The sequence below is a fragment of the Genypterus blacodes genome, unplaced genomic scaffold (genome assembly GCF_046128005.1).
Source record: "Genypterus blacodes isolate CSIRO-AG114 ecotype Tasmania unplaced genomic scaffold, CSIRO-AGI_Gbla_v1 ptg000008l_1, whole genome shotgun sequence".
NCBI lineage: Eukaryota > Metazoa > Chordata > Actinopteri > Ophidiiformes > Ophidiidae > Genypterus > Genypterus blacodes.
Genome location: NW_027466822.1, coordinates 656185 through 675756, shown reverse-complemented (window position 1 = coordinate 675756; position 19572 = coordinate 656185). Strand labels below are relative to the sequence as shown.

At 45.5% G+C, this 19572-nt stretch overlaps 1 protein-coding gene across 2 annotated transcripts in view; it reads right to left on the bottom strand.

Moving 5' to 3' along the window:
• dgkh (diacylglycerol kinase, eta) overlaps window positions 1–19572 on the bottom strand; it is a 48294-nt gene that overhangs the window by 20550 nt on the left and 8172 nt on the right. For both annotated transcript variants that reach the window (XM_076156972.1, XM_076156961.1), the window contains 6 exons: window positions 17874–17984; window positions 14031–14111; window positions 5903–6007; window positions 3701–3833; window positions 410–516; window positions 103–228 (listed from right to left, as the gene is read on the bottom strand). In XM_076156972.1, coding sequence (XP_076013087.1) covers window positions 103–228; window positions 410–516; window positions 3701–3833; window positions 5903–6007; window positions 14031–14111; window positions 17874–17984 — 663 coding nt within the window. The remainder of the gene's footprint in view (window positions 1–102; window positions 229–409; window positions 517–3700; window positions 3834–5902; window positions 6008–14030; window positions 14112–17873; window positions 17985–19572) is intronic.

Here is a 19572-nt window from a genome sequence, read left to right as displayed (position 1 = left end):
GTGAAGAGTGATGTTCCCTTCTCATATCCTAACTAGGTGTGGAGCATTTACAGCCTGTGTGTGTGTGTGTGTGTGTGTGTGTGTATGTGTGTGATATCTTACCATAGCTTTGCACCAGAGGCAGCGCCAATCCTGTAGCCTGAGCACGCTGCCACACGTCTTATCACACACCGCACACTTGGCACTGACAGGAAGGTTTCCCTCCAACCATTGGTGAGGCATGGCAACCTGCAGACACACGCAAATGCACGCATACACAAACACACAAACACACACACACACACTGAAAAGTCTGCTCCGCTCTGATTAGCCAGCAGCAACAATCCGATGTCACCGTGTTAGAGAAGTAAAGAACTAAGACTAAATAAAATAACAAAACATAATAAATAGATAAAACAATGAAACTCACCCCATCCTCATCCTCAATGATATCCTTTCCTATGGAAGCCAGGGTTGTCCATTTGCAGTTATTAGTGGCTCGGACAGCACAGCGTTTATGGGCTTTGAATTTGCACACTGAAAAACACAATAAAGAGCTTATCTGTTAGTCTTCGTGTCAACATTCTGGATCATTATTAGTGCGGTGTTAGATAGATTGAATGAGTAAACTTTGACCTGTAGGTGTATGGTAGTTATGGACTGTTTTTGGTCTGGTGGGACGAGAACAATGTGGCAAAACTGTACAGCATAGCCGAGTAAAATTAAGCTAAGAATCTATTATTATATCCAAGATATAATAAATAAGGTTATTAATCCAGATAATGGCAAAAAAAAAAACACCCACTGAAACTCCCAAACTTTCTAATTGAGTTATTGTAGCTGAGATGAGAGCTGCGTTACTTGTGTGTGTGTGCTGGAGGATCAGGCACAGGCTGCACTGTACACTGTTCTAATGAATCAAGACCTAATGAGATGTCGCAGGGTTTAATTACTAACCTCCATAAGCCTGTTCTGCAGTAATCTGACAGTAGCAAAGCCTGAGGATCTTAATGTACACTGCAGCTCTCAACCCATTCATCTACATCCAGCTCCAGGAGGCCCCCGAGCAGGTCTGAGAGGAACCCCAGCCCAGGGACCACCCAGGACTGTTTGAACCAGGAGCACGTAAACAGACGACCTACTTGTCTGGATAGCTGCTGTAAAAAACCAGCATGAACTCGTGAGGCGTGAGTCACTTTGCACGGAAGAAGATGTACAATTAAAACACCTCCATCATGAGGCCCCGGTAGCTGTTTCAGTGTATTCCAGCACGTAGGCAGCAGGGGGATTGTGAAGGTCAAAGAAGGGCGCTCCGCCAAACTACAGCACCGTGTGTTTCCTACCACGCACCAACATCACAGCTCAGCATCCTGTGTACTGACAGACTGACAGACGGACAGACGGACAGACTGACAGCCGGCGCTATCACACTTACTCAAGCTGTGGTTTCTATTACAGACTGCATTGGCCTGAGTATTGAGTGCTTGTAAATGAACTGAACCAATGTTTGGCAGGAAAAAACGTGCAAAAGACGCGTTGTGGACATGTATGTACATGTATGTAGATGTTACAATCAAATTGCTCTTCCTCACCTGTTGGACTCTAAAGTTGACTGTGACTCTGACAGTCCATTACAGGTAGAATACCCAACGTTAAGAAGGCTGTCATGGGGTAAAATGTCACCTCACAGTACCTAATAGTTCTGGAGGAGAGCGTTGGGCCAATAACTCAAAATTTAAATGTAATGTGAATAATACTTCAGATGACAAAGTACAGGCGGGGAGAGATTGCTCTTGCTGGCCGCTCCATTATGAATGAGACAGGCACTTAGCAGAGTCATGAATAATGTCGGCACTCTGGCGATCTTTGCCTCCAGCCACCCGCACCCTTACTTAATCCACAAGTGGATACACACACACACGTCCACACACACACACACACACACACACACACACACACACACACACACACACACACACACACAAAAACTTAGTTAACTCCAGGCGTCCTACAGATATCTCCCTTTGGCCCGAAACCGCCAGGGAAACGTTTGATCCAAACAAAGTTGGTCGTATCCGGGAGCTGTGATCGATGTTTCAATCTTGTCCACCGCTAAATGCTGTTAGCGAGCATTAGTAGGACATTAAGAGAAGGCAGAGGACACGATACCGCTGCCTGCTAATGGCCGGACCTGAATTCCCCACCCTTTACCGTCCTCAGATCAGACTGGAACAAAACCAAGTCTGCACATGTGAGGCTGAAACAGAGAGAGAGACAGGGGAAGTTTGTTGTCTGTGTGTGTTTGTGGCAGCACGGATCCATCGCCGTCCACCGTCCTGCTCAGGAAATCGAAAGGAAATATAAGCAGCTCTGATTGCCGTGAAACTGTTTCCCCGGATGACGTTTAATAGAGACACTTGTCTGCTCTCTCCTCTGTTCCTCTGCTCCCCTCACTCTCTGCCACTCCCATGTAGTCAATCAATAGAGAATCAATAAGCTCCGAATGGACAGGATCAGAACTTCTGAGCTGATTATGGATCTGAAGTTCTATCTGAACAAACTAATCAACAGTTTATAGTAACTTTGTTAAACGGAGATCCAGGCTCCTGACTCCGATATGTGATGGAAGTCCTGCAATCTTGATTACATTATCTTCCCTATTGTTGGTTAAGTGTGTGTGTGTGTGTGTGTGTGTTTGTGGATAAGCTGATTTAAATCACAAGTTAGATGCTCTGCTCTAACAAGATGCTTTCTCTCTCACTCTTTCTCTCTCTTGCCCTCTGCTCTAGATATGAGAGGTCCTCACTGCAGTGGATAATGAGCACTCAGTGGAGAGGCTCTTACTGTCCACACACGCATGTACACACACACACATGCACACACACACACACACACACACACACACACACACACACACACACACACACACACACACACACACACAGGGGAGCATTAGCCAAATTAGAAAGAGAGGATATGCAGATGGTGCTCATTGAAGAGCCGCTGCCTGTCTCTGACACTTTACACTCCACCAGTTCAAAGAAAGCAAAAAAATAGTGTCACCCCTTCGCCCTGCACCCTTTCATGTCGCCCCACCTCACTGATCATTTCACAGACGAGGTGAGGAGATGACTCAAGCCGCACACTCCCCACCTATGATCTGAGATCGAAAGCTGTGGCGTCACTCGAAAACTTGGTGAGCTGATATTTTGCACGCGGTGTGAACAAAGAGATGCTGAAATGAAGTGTGACCGGTCTGAGTCAGTGCCTAATGAACAATGTATGAGGTAACACCATATGCATACAGGCTGCCATACACTCATTTCACTACGCAATGCTAATGGCAGCTCACCACCCGCTTGTTTCACTCCATCCTCTTCCAGCAAACAGCTTGATAGACCTCCAGAACATTTCTAAGACTCTCGCTGGCTCTAGCGTTTCCAATCTGCTTCACTTGGACAAACATTCACACAGGAAGTTCTACCTCTTTTCTCTTCTTGCCTTCACAAGCCTAATTTCCATAAAGCTTTTCCAAGACATATGGTCCCAACAGATATGCTGCATGTTATCGTTCCACACCAGAGCTTTATTTGACGTGAGACAGCGCCGAGATGCAGAGAGGTGTTAGAGCAGCTTTAACGTTATGAAACATGCATGTGCGTAATTCTCTGTGGATGAATCCCTGTAAGCGTGCGTGCCGTGTTTACGTGCGTTTACTCACCTTCGCAGGAGAGGCCGTGAGAGGTGACCCCAGATAGGCTGTCTTTGCAGACGTTGCAGAAGGTGGGCCGTGCATGGGAGCAGGCGTACCAGTTGTGCATCCCTGAGAAATGTTCCACATTAAACTGAGCCGTCTGGGAGTAGGAAGAGAAAACAAGCCGTCATTCATAAGCAGGCAAATACAGCAGACGCAGTAAATTCACAACGTGGACCAATACTGCATTCACAGTCAAAGCCTCACACCAATGGAACAGAAACAGAAACTGATCCAGCTAGAAATCATTTTCCATCCAGAGAAAATCATGGCTCACTAAAAAACAATTATGCGACTACTGAACCTTTATAATAATACAAATACTAATTTACTAATCTTGAATAGTATTTCTTTTCTTGTTATGAGTATGAGTATTTAGAACTACTCAATGTGCTCAAAACTAAATATAACACCTGGACAACAACTTGCTGATGCTTTTATTCATCACATTCCCAAAAAACTTTATAAGCTAATTAAAACACAGATAGATGAAGAAGAAGAAAAAGTACATGTATTTGTTACTTTGTTTGGGTCCAAGTCCCAGTAGAGTAACAAGTTGTATTATTATTATTATTATTATTATTATTGTTGTTGTTGTTGTTGTTGTTGTTATTGTTATTATCATCATCATCATCATCATCATCATCATCATCATCATCATCATCATCGTCATCATCATCATCATCATCATTATTATTAATAATAGTGACTCTCAAGGCTGCAAAGTTGCCAGCAAACTGAAGTCAAGTCCAAGTCCACACCCCTGGAAGTGACTGTAATAATGTACACAACCAAACATGTACATATATTGAAAGCAGCAGAACAGTGGATTTCATAAAAATCCTAAATGGCACCACATTCATCCCCTGCACACACACACACACACACACACACACACACACACACACACACACACACACACACGCACACACAGTTCAGTTGTGTTAGCCTGGTGTCCCTGCTCTACAGGAGAGCCTGGTAAGTGGCCGGCTTAAGGAAAGTGCACAGCAGGACGCAGCAACAACCCTCCACTCGCTCACACACTCGTTAATGCCACTCTGTCATTCTACCAAAGGTGACGCTGGACAAGAAAAGTGGATGATATTGTGTGTGTGTGTGTGTGTGTGTGTGTGAGAGAGAGGCGAGCGCGAGCAGTGAACTGTGTGAGTGCGTGTGTGTGTGGGCGATGCATCTGCAGTCGCTGCCGCCGCCCTGGTTACAGTTTGTATTGGTAGAATTATTAACAGGTAGTTGTAAACTAGGGGGGAGAAGAGGGACCAATAAGTAAGATGCAATAATGTTGACATCTTTGCATATTTGTGTGCCCAGCGGTGTGTATGTGTGTATGTGTGTGTGTGTGTGAGCTCTGGGGGTGCTGCTGCATTGCAGTGCAGTGAGGGGATGGGGGTCTTATATAAGATTTCCCTCCCAAATCAAAGCCATTAAGATGCAGCAGCTCTTTCTTCCCCACCGCTCCTCAACGGATAACCCAGATTCAGGTCTCATCTTCCGTCTCCCCCCCCCCCCCCCCTATATTTGGAATGTCTCTGTGCCACAGGCTGGTATTAAAATGTCAAGAGTGGTGCCCCAGACGATGCTGTGGGCCTGTTTACTAGATTCTTTGTCTTGGATGAAAGAGACAAACATTAAAATGACAGTTGTGGTATTTGGTTCGAGTTCTTTGGGGGGGGGGGCACCAAATGTGGAGTCATGTGTTCCAGAATGATGTGTCGAAATAGGTCAAAGAGTTGATGCGTCTGTTGCAGAGGCAGACTTGACTGTGTGCGTGTGCGTGTGTGTGTATGCATGTATGGTGTTGCCTTAAGGCTGACCGCCTCGTTCAATATGGACACGAGTGCTTCTGCATAAACAACTCAGCCAGTCCCCAGTTGCACTCGTTGTCCTGTCCTACACTTTACACACCTGTCTACACTCTCCCACCTCCATCACACATACACACACTGCATACACACAGTGATATTAAAAAGAGCTGCAGTTGTGTCCAAATCTATCCCAAAAAAAAGTCAAGGCTCATCACAAATCCATCACTGCACACTCCATCTACCTCCTAAAGCTCTATCTCTCTTTCAGAGAGACACACACACACACACACACACACACACACACTCTGATCGGTCCGTTCCATTGATTTAAAGCAAGGACCCTTACCTCGTAATGCTCCCTGGACTGGACGGACTTGAGCGAACTGATCCAGTCCTCCATCTCCTTCCTGTTCTCGGCGCAGAGGATGAGCCTGCGGAATGGAGTGATCACCTGGAAAGGAGAGAGGAGAGAGGAGGGATGGGTGAGAGAGTGACGGAGCGAGTGAGCGATGGGAGACAGATGGGGAGGGAGGTAAAAGAGATGTTCCCGGCGATTTCCTCCTCAGCCTGCGGTGGCACTGAGCGGTGAGTGCGATCGGCTCTGTCTTTAAGGGGAGAGGGATGAGACGCCCCCTCCCTCCTACCCTCACTCTCTCATTCTCTCTCTCTCTTCCTCTGTGTCTCTCTCTAGCTCATTAACTCTAGCGCACTCTTCCCTTTACACCTTTTCCAGCTCTGTTTTTTTTCTCCCACCCTGTCCCCTTTGCTCCCTGTGCCGCTTTGAGGCAGATATGTGCTGACAGGCTAAGAGTCTCTTTCCCCCCACCTGCCCCCCCTCTCTTGCCTTCTTGTGTCTGTGTGTGTGTGAGAGAGAGAGAGAAAGAGAGAGAGTCTCCCTGTAGATAACCCTACAGAAGTACACCATTGTTTCGACACTCCATCACTTATTTAGGCTCCCTCATCCTTTCTCTCTGTCTTTCTTTGTATCTCATTGCGCAATTATGTCCTTTCAATGCACTTCAATGAGAGAGCAACACACAGACACACGCACACACACTCACACAGCAATAACGCAAATCAATATTTATGAAGTATTAAGGGTACTACTGATGCTTCTTTCAGATATTTGGGATTAATTACAGTGTCAACACAATGTGACTCAAAGGGGAACATGTTTTAAATACAGTATCATAAACTCTATGAAATTACCTGGATTTCCCCATTAAGTTCTCCTCAAATTTGGTTTAATCTTCACCAAAGTCACAATTATAATATGCAAACCAAATCTCTGCTTGGAAACTCTTTTAGCAGCAACAACATCCACCGAAGGAGGAATTTCAGAACTAAAAATTGCTTCACTCGATCAACATTTCTGAGATTGATCACGTCATCTTCAGGTCACGACGCCGCATCTCCAATAGATATGTCCTTTCCAAAACACACATCTTTACTACTTTGAAAGCCAATGTGGTATTGATTTATGCATGTTTTGGCTTTTGTTCTGTTTGGCCACAATTCCCCAAAACATAATAATGTCCTTTTCTGCCAGAAAGGTTGAGAAACCTCAGTCTCAACCTTTTGTCTCATCTATCCTCCACTGTCCTAGAAGTGTAGTAGTCACACTTCCCCATGGTGTCCTACCATGTATAATGCTTTCACAGCTTTGCAGACGTCATGAACCCAAACTGTGAATGACTCATTGCTGTTTTCAATGTTGTTAAGAAAAACTGTTCATCATCTCTGAATCACTACTTCTACTCTTTTCCAACAAGGGATCAATAAAGTATCTAATCCAATCATTTTATGAGGAAAATATCTAATATTCTCAGAGGAATGAATGCCACAGAGGTATTTAATGGTGTCCTCATTGTGTACGCCACAGTTTCTCAATTTCTCATGTCTTTATTTAAACCCAGACTTTCAGAATTACACCCTATTTGGTGATAATTGGATAGATGTGAAGTTTCACAGTCTGCTCATCCTGCAGACTTGTATTGACCCATCCAGCTAGAAGCAGCTGCTGTCTAGCTCACACACACTTATCTGAGGGGTATTCAAAGCCCTCACACCCTCCAACACTTTCTAACGGAGCTATATGTGGACACCCCTCCTCGTTATTGAGTTCAGGTGTGTGAGCTTCGTCCATCGCAGGTGCATAACAACCGAGTATCTAGCCAGGCAATCTCCATAGACAAACATTAGAAGAAGAGCTCAGCGACTTCAAATGTGAAACTGTCATAGGACGCCACCTTTTACCACCCAGTCAGCTGCAAGTGCTTATTCTAAAGTGAAAAGCCTCTGCAAGCAACAACAGCTCAGAAGTGCGGAGGTGCAGGTTATAAAAAATTGTTGACCTCTGTTGAATTACTTGTTACACAATTCCAAACTGACACTGGAGGCACGACAACGACAGCCTCTGTAGCTTTGTCACGTGGGTTTCTGTGGCCGAGCAGCTGCACACAAGCCTCAGGTCACTGTGAGCTGTGCTTGGAGTGGAAATGCGTTCTCTGGACTGATGAATCTCGCTTCACTATCTGGCAGTCTGATGGATGAATCTGGCTTTGGCGGGTACCAGGAGGACGCTCCTACCCCGAATGCATAGTGCCTCGGGGGAGGGATAATGGTCTGGGACTGTTCCAGGCTTGGATGAAGCCTCTCAGTTAAGAAACTAACTTCAGTATGAGAACAATATGATGCAATAAGGTTCAAAATAAGGATGGATGCCAGAAATTTGCAGGAAAAGTGGGAACATTAAAGCCTCAGTGATTTGTTCCTCTGCGGGCCAGTTTTGTAATTGTGCATACATGCAAATTTCTTCAAAAGCAATATGTTGTAATGGATAATGGATAATAACTAACACCGAAATATTTGACAATAATTGAGTGAATCTTGGACGAATGCTCCGTCTCACTGTGATGTAATGCTTCCAGCATCACACTGCCTGTGTGTGATTGTCCCTGCGTCGCAGCCTGTGGCATCTCAGGTATGGCTGATTGAATTATGAAACTCATGCTGCCACTTTACTCCAGCATTCTAGCAATTCCACTGATAACTTCGGGGGGAGAGTGCAGCACTTACAGGGCGGCACAAGGTGAGTGAGTAACTGGGCCGTGGTGTTTATGGAGCCGATCGGATTCCTGCTGTTTTATTATGTTATATTGGAAAATATTCAAACAGCCAAACAGAAAGCAGGGATGGGGATGGAACCTGAATACATTTTTGGAAAACTGACACATACTGAAGAAACAAATTCTTCGCATTTCTGATGATTGCCAGCTATTGTCGGATTTAAATTCTAATTAACCTCTTAAATTAACACTGTGACATCTGTCCATCCACACATTCTCTATGAACATGCAGTAGAGACGGACAAATGCCACACCAAATGGATTTAATCCGCGTGAATCCACACAGAAAGGTCCTGGAATTGTGGACTTAGCAAACCATGGAACAATCATCTCTGATTGGTCAGCAATTCTCTTTATGAAATATGCATTTTGTTCCTCTACGTCTTTTCACCTCGAGTCCAACATCAGCATACTAATGAAACACAGAAAACAATGTCTTTGTTTCCCATTGCTGCCATTGCTTGTATTGGTGTTGTGTATTGTGATAAAGTGTTGGAACATGTGGAAATGACAGATTTGAAGCGTGGCAGGAATGTGAGCAAAGAACACACTGAGGCTCCACCACCACATCGCTCTTACAATCAATCACTCCAAACAAGTCTAATCAATATCTTATTATGCTTGAAATGCATATCCAGGAACAAAAGGATGTAAAGGAAATCTATTGATCTCTATGTGTGTGTGTGTGTGTGTGTGTGTGTGGTGTGTGTGTGTGTGTGTGTGTGTCTGTCTCAGAGAGGGAACAAAAAGAGTGACTACATTGATAGTTTCCTTTCCTTGCCCCTTCTTCATATTAAAGCCGCTCACATTAGCATTCTTCCTCCCTTATTATGTAACTGGAGACTGTGACGCTCCGTTCAGTGTGTGTGTGTGTCTGTGTGTGTGTGTGCGTGCTTGTGTGAGGGCGCAGAGTACATGACTCCGAATCAATCAACTGCTGTATTTACAGTCTTCCAGCATGAGTAAATCTCTCTTTGTCCCTTTCTTTCTCTGCAGCCATTAATCACAATACACATTTCCTCCAAGAATCATAAGAAACTCTGTGTGTGTGTGCGCGTGTGTGTGTGTGTGTGTGTGTGTGTGTGTGTGTGTGTGTGTGTGTGTGTCCTTTCACATGGGCACCCCTGAGTGTGTATATGCATGTGTTAACTGATCCCTTTGGACATACATCATCATTGCCTAGCTGCTGGTGCACTGCTGTATGTGTGTGCGTGTGTACGTGCGTGTGCATGTGTCTTCGCGCGCGTGTGTATCTGGCTAGTGATAAGATTCGTTGCCAGGGGAAACAGCAATGGCTGTTTCCAAAAATAGCTGTCGGCATCCCTCAAGTGTGGAAAACCTCTCTTGATGATTGACCTTCAGAACAGCATATATCAGATGATAAAGTTGTGTGTGTGTGTGTGTGTGTGTGTGTGTGTGTGTGTGTGTGTGTGTGTGTGTGTGTGTGTGTGTGTGTGTGTGTGTGTGTGTGTGTGTGTGTACGTCTTCATTGTCCAGTCAGACTTGTAGCACAATAGTACAAGAGCTGGAGCGGAACTGTTGCCTCTGCTCACTGCCTGTGTCTATTGCATGCAAAGTCACACACACACACACACACACACACACATGCGAGCCACACTCTCAGTTTGTTACTATGATTTTTAGAAAAACACTTGATATTAACTGCATCATAAACCACAGTGCTGATGCCAGTGCACAATTCAAAGCCAATCAGAATTCCCCTTACATTAATTTAAGGGACTTGACAGTAATAGCCCAGCCAATCCAATAAGAGAAAATGAGAGAGAGAGAGAGAGAGAGAGAGAGAGAGAGAGAGAGAGAGACAGAGAGAGGCGGCGTATCCCTGCAGTCTGTAATGATTTAAGTGTTTGGGGTTGGGCTCAGTTCTTCCTCACGTGGGCTTCAATGTGCCTCGCCCTCAACGTGTTAGGCTGCTTCATCACATATTCACATAGGCTCCCCTTGCTGGTGACTCAGAGTATGCTGAGCATACACGCTCACACGCTCACAGACAAACACAGAGCAGGAACAGGCACACATGGCCACACACACTCAACCCACATGTAGTGGCAACAACACATGTCACATAGCCCATGAGAAAAAATGCAAACCTCCCTCAAGGCCAAGTATTCCTCCTTAACTTGCTCAACACTTAACTTTTATAATCTGACTCTGTGACACCCTGCTACAAGACACCCTCCTCTGCCTGGATCAATACTTTGTACCTCCGATCTGACAATGCATTTCTGATCATTAGATTCAGATCTTAGTGATGTCGATCCAATGGTAGCGAGTATTTTGCTTTGTAGACGGGCAGTACAACCCTTAGTCTGTGCCACCATCTAGTGGTAACCTTAATAACACAGAACAAGCAGTCTGAATGGGTGTCTATGGTGTGAAAATATGTAAAGAAAAATCCCAAAACTCAAAAGCAAGGATCTGGATCTCACAATGTTCCTTAGACCCACCACTGTACATTTTGACACACGCACACAAACTGAGGCAACAACATAACCTCCTCCATGGAGAAACACAAACACAGGTATTATGGCCACATAAATTATATTTCTTATGCAGCTGTATTGTTATTAAAATCAATTCCACATTAGATTATAGGAATGTCACTCGAGCACTACTATCATTTTTTACTTGTGAAATTAAACTTAAACCTTTCTGGTCCCATTTGCCCCCCTAAAAGGACCCCCAAAGAGTCCCTGCACCTCACTTTGAGAAACCACTGGTGCACAGTGACGACATATGCATGCACATAAACACACAAGTGGGGACATTAGCAGAGCTCAAGCATGATGAGGACAAATTGCTCACTGCCTTCGCATTGTCATGGGTCAACCGCTCAGTCAAACCATCACAACACAGCACCAACCTGCAAGGAGGATGCCAGCATCACTAATGCCAAGGTGACGAGTGCCAGACAGATGGATAAACAGGCAGACAGGAAGCCAGACAGACGAAAGAGACGGACAAACAGACACGCAAACTGTGCAGTCGCAGCAGAGCTCTACGATACCTCCTCTGCAGTGGTCTCTCTCTCTTTCCCCTCTCTTTCTCTCCCCCTTCTCTCGCTCAGTCACGACCACACGGGCTCATGACAAACGGTCTCCCCCTGTCGGTGTGAGAGTGTCTGGGTCGATGCGCATTGGAGGAAAAATCGTAGGTTGCGCACATAACTATCACGCTGTATTACCTTTGATTTGTACGTCAGTCCTGTCTCCCAGCATTCACATCCTGTCAATTACTCCCTTGCTGCTTCCTTCTTTCCTCTCCCATGTCCCCGGCTCGTGCCTGTTGCCCTCCCCTCCGCTCCCCTTCTCCCTCTCTCTCTTTCCCCAGGGAATATGTGTGCAGTCATGGCGTGACATCATTCTAGGATTTCCTCTTCTTGCTCTACTGAGCTGTGATTCCCCCCCCTTCCTACATCCTTTGCCTGTAAAATGCTCTGGACTCATTCCCTGTCAATCATTCTTGTCCTTACATCCCTCTTTCTCTCTTTCTCTGTCCTCACTTTATCCCCGCACCCCCCTTTCCTCTTTTTCCTGCTTCGACAATCCCCTCTCCCCTCTTCCTTTCATCATTTGACTAGGATGCTACTTATAAGGGCAGGTCATGCTCGGCTCCACAGCTTAAACATGGAAACACAGCATGAGCATAACCCCTGCGACACATACACACACACACACAAACGCGCAGATGTGCACCCACAACAACACACACATGCAGCAGGCACATGTAATCTCATTAACGAATGTGGCAGCAGTCAGGCAGTCCCAGGCATCGCTCGTTCAAGCACTGCAAGGCGTTTCTCAAAATAGCCTCACGCTCTCCTCTGGGCTCTGTTCTTCTGCCCACCTCCTCCTCCTTGCGTCTTATTATAGCAACACCAGAGGAGAGGACGGACATTTATAGAAAGGACGAGCCCCCGCTTGCTCTTCCACTGTCTGTTTGCATCCTCGCTTCTGATGAGACTTGTGTCTATCACCTTCCACCTCCCACACGTTGCTCGTTTCGTTCAGCGGCTCGTTCTTTCCAGGGCAGGAATCCGTTCATAGCAACACCAGTTTATTGTTTCGCCATCCATGTGCGAGGAGAAGCGGGTAACAAAAACAATCAGACATGTGCTGGGGGAAAGTGTTCACTTAGCAGAATATGATCTAAATATAACTAGGATTAGCATTTTGTAGGAGTAGAATATACTGGGTGAATCATCCAAGTGGGTGTGTATGCATTTTTGTCAACGCGATTAATCATAAACAGCGGAATTAATCATTAACGGTGGAAACTGCACACGCTGTTTCAGTTTCACTTTACCACACAGCTGTTCACTGCTGTGGGACCAAGGAACCCTTTGCCGACAAACTGATATCCAGATCTGCTCATTGTTTGTATCCTCGTTGTTTTGAGTGAAGCCACACCAGTGACATGTGTGCAGCCTGCAAATTTGATTGACTTTTAGGGGGTGTTGAAAAGGGGGAAGGGGGTTAGGGTGTCTTGGGTGAACAACATCCAATCATGTCTGCATTGATCTGTGTTTGGTAGCTCTTGAAAATTCTCTTTGTGTATTTTAAAAAATGTGTTCAAATGCCACAAGCCATTATTATTGCTCTATTTGACTTGACAGCAAACACATTTGAGAATGAATGAACAGGACTCAACAGGAACTCTCACACTGCAGGAATTTCTTAGGAACCTTCAGGAACTCACAAAACTGCTTTTGCCATATTTTTGTGTTGGAACCTGAAGCATGTTTCTCACCTACTTCATGTGGGAGCTCTGAGGCTGAACATTGCTGATCGGTCGAACGCAAACTTCCTCTGTCGGACAGCTGGCATTTGTATATAATAACGTTTAGCTTGTTTATTACCCGGTGAAACAAAACGATCTTGTGACATTTAGCGACATGATTCCAAACATCGCCGAGAAGAAAAAGAAACAAGAATCAAGACGCCACTGCAGGGGAAGTTTGTTTGTTTGGGCTCTGGAATTGACGTTGCATTGCTATTACACCATGAACGTCACTTGCACTCATTTCCTCAACCTCCAGGGTACTTGAAGAAGAAGTTGTGCGAATGCAAGCAACGTGAATGGGAATACGAGGACCTGAAGGAGGAATTTTGGTCTAAACTTGCCTGATACACAGTTACCATCACACTGTGGCCTCATATGGTAAATCACCTTATAGGAATCAATCATAGGACCAAGCTTAAGTCTCCCTGACAGCAAACTCTACTCAACAATCAATGAACGGTACCTTTGAGCAGGGCAGCAAACCAAGTCTCTCTCTCTCTCTGCATGTGTGAGTGACATGGAAGGACCCCAAAGGGTACTCACTGTGAAGCTGTTGTTGACGTTCTTCGTGCTGGACTCGGCAACGCTGGCATCTGATAGGTCCACCTCGTCAAAGATAAGGGACTGCAGAGAGACGGAGAGGAGCGGAGATGCAGATGCAGGGGGAGAGAGAGGGGGAGGAGGGAAGGAATTTAATACAAAGGTGGAATTTCGCTTATTCTAACTTGCATATAGCGAATGGAGGGAGGAGCGATTGGCTGTGAGAGAATCTTAAAGAGTAAAGCGGACCTAGAATGGACAGGTAAAGGATCAGAGGATTTAAAGCTACTGTCTGATCCACCGTCACTTATCCAGCATGAGAGAGCGGAGATGGACTGCAGAGACAAAATAAAGGAAACATCTGATGTGGACTGGAGTTGGTCCTGATCCAATCATATCCTGGAGGAGATTAGACTGTGGAGCATTTTGATAGACCGTTCCTTTTTACGATAGGCTGAACAATAAATACAGAGATAAAGAAATGAAGCTCTCACCACTATTGCCTCATAAAGTCAGTGCCAAGCAGGTAAGAAGCTGCTGCCAGTAAGAAAGCGTGGCGGAAACCCGGATCCCCCAGGCCGGGTTTTTGGTCAAGAGCTACGAGTTCAATTTGTATTGGCCTCTTGAAGATACAATGACTCAGTTTATTGCGCTGCCAGGAAATTCGCTTCACCACAACACATTAACACTGCAAACTTCCACTCCAGTGCGGCTTAAAATTGATGTTTCCTTCGTTTTGACTTTAATGAAAATAGAGAATGACATGGCACTTAATGTTAATATATTTTTTATTGAATTTCTATAACGTGCTGGAGCCAAATCTACTCTTTATAGCCAGCAGACAGACAGAGATGAGATCCAGAGATTGCAACACGGAACATGATCTCCTAACAGAGGTCTGATGGTGACATCAGTGTAAAGCACGCAGCTGAGCTCTTAAAGGGCTGCAGGCCAAAAAGCAGTGCGGTCAAAGGAATGCCCTGTGTGTGTGTGTGTGTGTGTATGTGTGTGTGTGTGTGTGTGTGTGTGTTGTCAGGGGGAGAGGCGAGAGCTGTTGCAGCTGTCAGAGGGGATGCCCAGTTAATGATGCTTTCCCCGGGCCTGGCTGGAGATGGACACTGGCCAGCTCTTACGCCAGCCATGTGCGTGTGCGCGTGCGTGTGCGTGTGTGCAGTCGCAGCATGTTGTGCGTGTGTGTGCAGTCGCAGCATGTGTCTTAGCACTTGTGCCTTGCAGTGTGTCCGCATGTGTGTGTGTGTGTGTGTGTGTGTGTGTGTGTTTGTGTGTGTGTCTGTTTGTGTGTGTGTGGGCAGAGGCAGCCAAGGGGGCCTGAGAGAGTGTGAGTGCCATGCAAACCCCCCCCCCCCCCCCCCCCCCCCCCCCCCCCCCACTACTGCCACCACAACATTGCAACGCTCTTGGCTGCTCTGTCACTGCATCACGTGTGTGTGTGTGTGTGTGTTTGTGTGTGTGTGTGTGCGCGTGTGTGTTTTTCCCAGTCTCTCTCTCACTCACCACACACACCACCAACCCACTGCACACACTTGTGAAAGTGTTGGCACACAGACTTATTTTTCCTGAGGGACACTATAATGAAAGCTGACAGTGAATGGTGGACAAAGGCAAGAGTCCAGACGCTCTGTTACCCATAGATCCAGAGCAGAGCTCAGTAGCAGCATCTCAGCCGCCTCCTCCACTTCCTCACTCCTGTCCCCTCCTTATCCTCTCTGTCTACACATGGCTGATTGGTTGTAGAATAATATAATGTACCATAATATCAAATCATACCTAGGTTCTTTCTGGCTTCAAATACCTTCGACAGGCTGCAAAAAATGCCAAAGGTAGCAGCTGTGACATCAGGATGAAGAGGAGAGGAGAGGAAAGGAAGAGGAGGTTCTGGGTGCTGAGATGCAACGTTCCTGTTGGATCAATGAGGAGGTCAGGCTTCTTTAAAGCACAGGACAGCACAGCCACCCAGGCCAACTCAGGGACACCGGTGCGGACCAGTGTGCAGGAGGCCGGGCGAGAGGCCAGCACTTATCTAAACAGGCTGATGTCGCAGTTGGCCATGGCAGAAAGGATTCTTATTCATAACAGCAGAGCCAATTACAAGCTGACCATAACACGTAATCAAGACAGATATTGTGTCACTTTATTCAATGTCTTAATTCTGTCAGCATGGACATGTAGGGACTCGCAAATACAAAGTACAACCAGCACGCAGCGTTGGGGAAAACGATGTGGAAGCAGATCCAAGCCTGCACTTACTGCTGTTTCCTTAAGCCCAACCTAAGATAGTATCTATGACATTCAGTGCATTCATGTCATATGGTGATAATCAAGTTCAGAACCTCAAAGTGTTCACTCCTGTCAGTCTTATTGATGTGTTTGCCCACAAAGTATGCTGCCATTTTATTCTGTACTATGATTAAGGCAAACATGTAGAGAAAGCCGTATAAATGGAAGTAACGAATAGGATACTATCATTTGCTCTATTTATAGCCTTATTAGCATGGAAGTTTTAAGTGAATTTATTGAGTCATTGTATTTTCATGTTTCTAATCAGTCTGTCCTCATATGTCCCCATATGACGAGAATGCAGCGATAACACTGAGAGGTAAGGGGGGTGAGGACGGAGCTGTTGCGGGCTAGTTGCCGGCCCCTGGCTGTGCTGTGCTGACCCGGATTCTCACTAGGCCCTCCTCAGATCCGCTGGCGCCCAGTGGCGGGGGTGAGTGCCGTGCGCCCGTCCAGCACACGGAGAGCACTCGCCAGCACACGCGACTTCTGGACACTCTGCGCAGCGCCCGCTCCTGCCAGCGCGCCACCGCACTGCCAGACTAGTGCGCCGCACACACACAGGCCAGGTCAGGGTTAGAGTTCAAAGGGTAAAGAGATATCAAAGAAGAAGAGTTAAAGTGAAGAGGTAAAGGCAGATCAACTCAAGGGGTTTCAAGCGGTGCTCAATCCTGGTCCTCCAATACTTCAATGCTGATCTTCCCACAGCTGATTAGCACTTTGTCAGGACTTGGTGCCACTCAGATCTTGCCTGGCTACACATACTGTATGTATCTAATCAGGCGTGGGAAGAGTGGTGTTTGGGTACCCGAGACCCAGGAATGAGAACCACTGAAATAAAGGATCTTAAAGGGTTAAAGGGGTCAGGAACAGGGTTGGGGGTGACCAGAGACCTCCTGATATGATATCACAGCAATATTTACTGTAGTCGCTGATGTATTAGTAGTGAAGTATGTATTGCGATTCTGTAAATAGGGGCTTAAACCCAAATAAAACTGAAGGCAATAATAAACGAAAATAGCAAAATGCTGAATCTGTGTGTGTGTGTGTCTTGTACTACAACAATATTAAGTTTGTAGCCATTATATTCACACTGAGTGGCTGCTGCTCATGTTGACTTAGCAGCATCAGCCTCTGCTCCGGTCTGTCAGCAAAATCTGTCCGCAAGCAACGAAACATGAAAATATAATCGCCTCAATAAAATGCAGTTGTTTTTTTTAATATCAAAGTATCGATTTCCCATCAGCGTGGTGATTCCAGGATGGTTTGTCTCGAGGATCACGACTTGTTTTCTTCCACACACCCCTTGTCAGGAAGTGCATTAGCTGTTTTGTGTGAGCGCCTCCATCCTGCATCTAGACACTAATGCAGGATCACTCTGAGAGACTGAAGATCAATATTAACACCACTGTTCCACATGAAATATAGATTCATTCATAGATTCACTCATTAATAGAGAAGACTTGATGACCTGGTTAATCTGCCCATATGTCAGCCTGTGTGTGTGTGCGTGTGTGTGTGTGTGAGAGAAGCTGTTAGTGGTCCTACCTTGGCATCTTTGGCGTAGTAGAGCGTTCGTCCTCTCAATTTGAAGTAGCGCTTTTTCCACCTCTGGAACGAACTTGTCTGTTTCAGCAACAACCCTTCCTTTATGCTTGTCTGTGGACACGGACACACACACACACACACAGACACACACAGGGATTTAAAGTTCTATCACGAAAAAATACAAAGCTTCAAACTATCACAAACACATCAAGCGGTTGGATTCTGGACACCCTCTTGTATTTATCTACAGGAAACAATCAAGATAAAAAGTCTGTGTTTGTGTGTGTGTGTGTGTGTGTGTGTGTGTGTGTCTGTGTGTGTGTGTGTGTGTGTGTGTGTGTGTGTGTGTGTGTTAATCTGAGTACCAATTTTACGCATGGAAGACAAAGAATAGGCCAAGGAGCGGAGAAGAAAAGAAACCCATTACACACAGCAACCCACAATGCTCTGAAACACTATAAACACACATCACTCACACTTGTAGTCTTTCACTAGGCAGGAGAAGTGTGTGTGTGACACAGAAGGAGAGAGAAAAAGATGAAAAAAGGAAACGAGAAAGAGAGAGGGGGAGAAATGGGGAGCAGCGTCCCTTTACCTCGGACATCTGTTGAGGTTACAGAGTTTTAACCTTTTTGACTGAATGCACATCTGGCGTTTGCGTGTCCTTTAAATTTGACTCACATGGTACAGAACATAAGACTTCACAATGAATGTTTGCACACACACACACACACACACACACACACACACACACACACACACACACACAAACACAAGAAGCATTTCATGGAACATTAAGAGCATTTCAAGAGCTGCTGTTTGTTTGCTTTGTTCCAAATCAGGCCACAAATAATTATTTTTGTTGCATTTGCGCATAAACTTTCAAAGCAAATCTAAATATGTCGTTGGTCAGTGATGACTGGGGAGGAATGAGACATCAATCTAAACAGGAAGAGGGAGTAGGTTTCAATGCACCTCAAGGGCTAGAGAACCACATATGGCTTCGAATTAGAGACGCACAATTAATCTAATTTAAAACTAAAGTCTTGATATGAAAGTTTATAATCATTAAGTGGTGAAAAGTGGCGAGGTAATCAGATGTGAATTAGATTATGTCTGGATGCACTTCACATGACGAAGAGGAGGAGCTCCTCTCTTCTCTACTTTATCAACTCCACACACTTTGTCCAGCATAAACTGAGATATAGACTATAAAATGTTAAAGATGTTTATCAACTGTTGACATACGAATGAAGTCACGCTCACACCAGAAACAAACGGCTCTGGAGTTTAGTTTGGGGGTCAGTTGCAGCCGGTTCACGTATGCGCAAACCTAATAAACGTAAGAGCGGAAATACTTCATGGTTCTAAACAAATCCCTCACTGCTACATAACACATGGAGAAGAGAGAGAGAGAGAGAGAGAGAGAGAAAGAGAGAAAGAGAGAGAGAGAGAGAGATGCTCAGAAACAGAGCTGACAGTGGCAGATAGAGCAGTAGAGTGAAAATAACATGGAACCCATCCGTGTGTCTGTAGAAATCGAACACATACACACACGCATCGTCGTCGTCATTGTCATCATCTCGCACACATAAACCCACACAAACCCACGCGGAACAGACCGAGCAAATAAAGGGAGACACGGAACAGTGGATGTGGAAAAAGTATAAAACACACACAAACGGTACACAGATGGAAA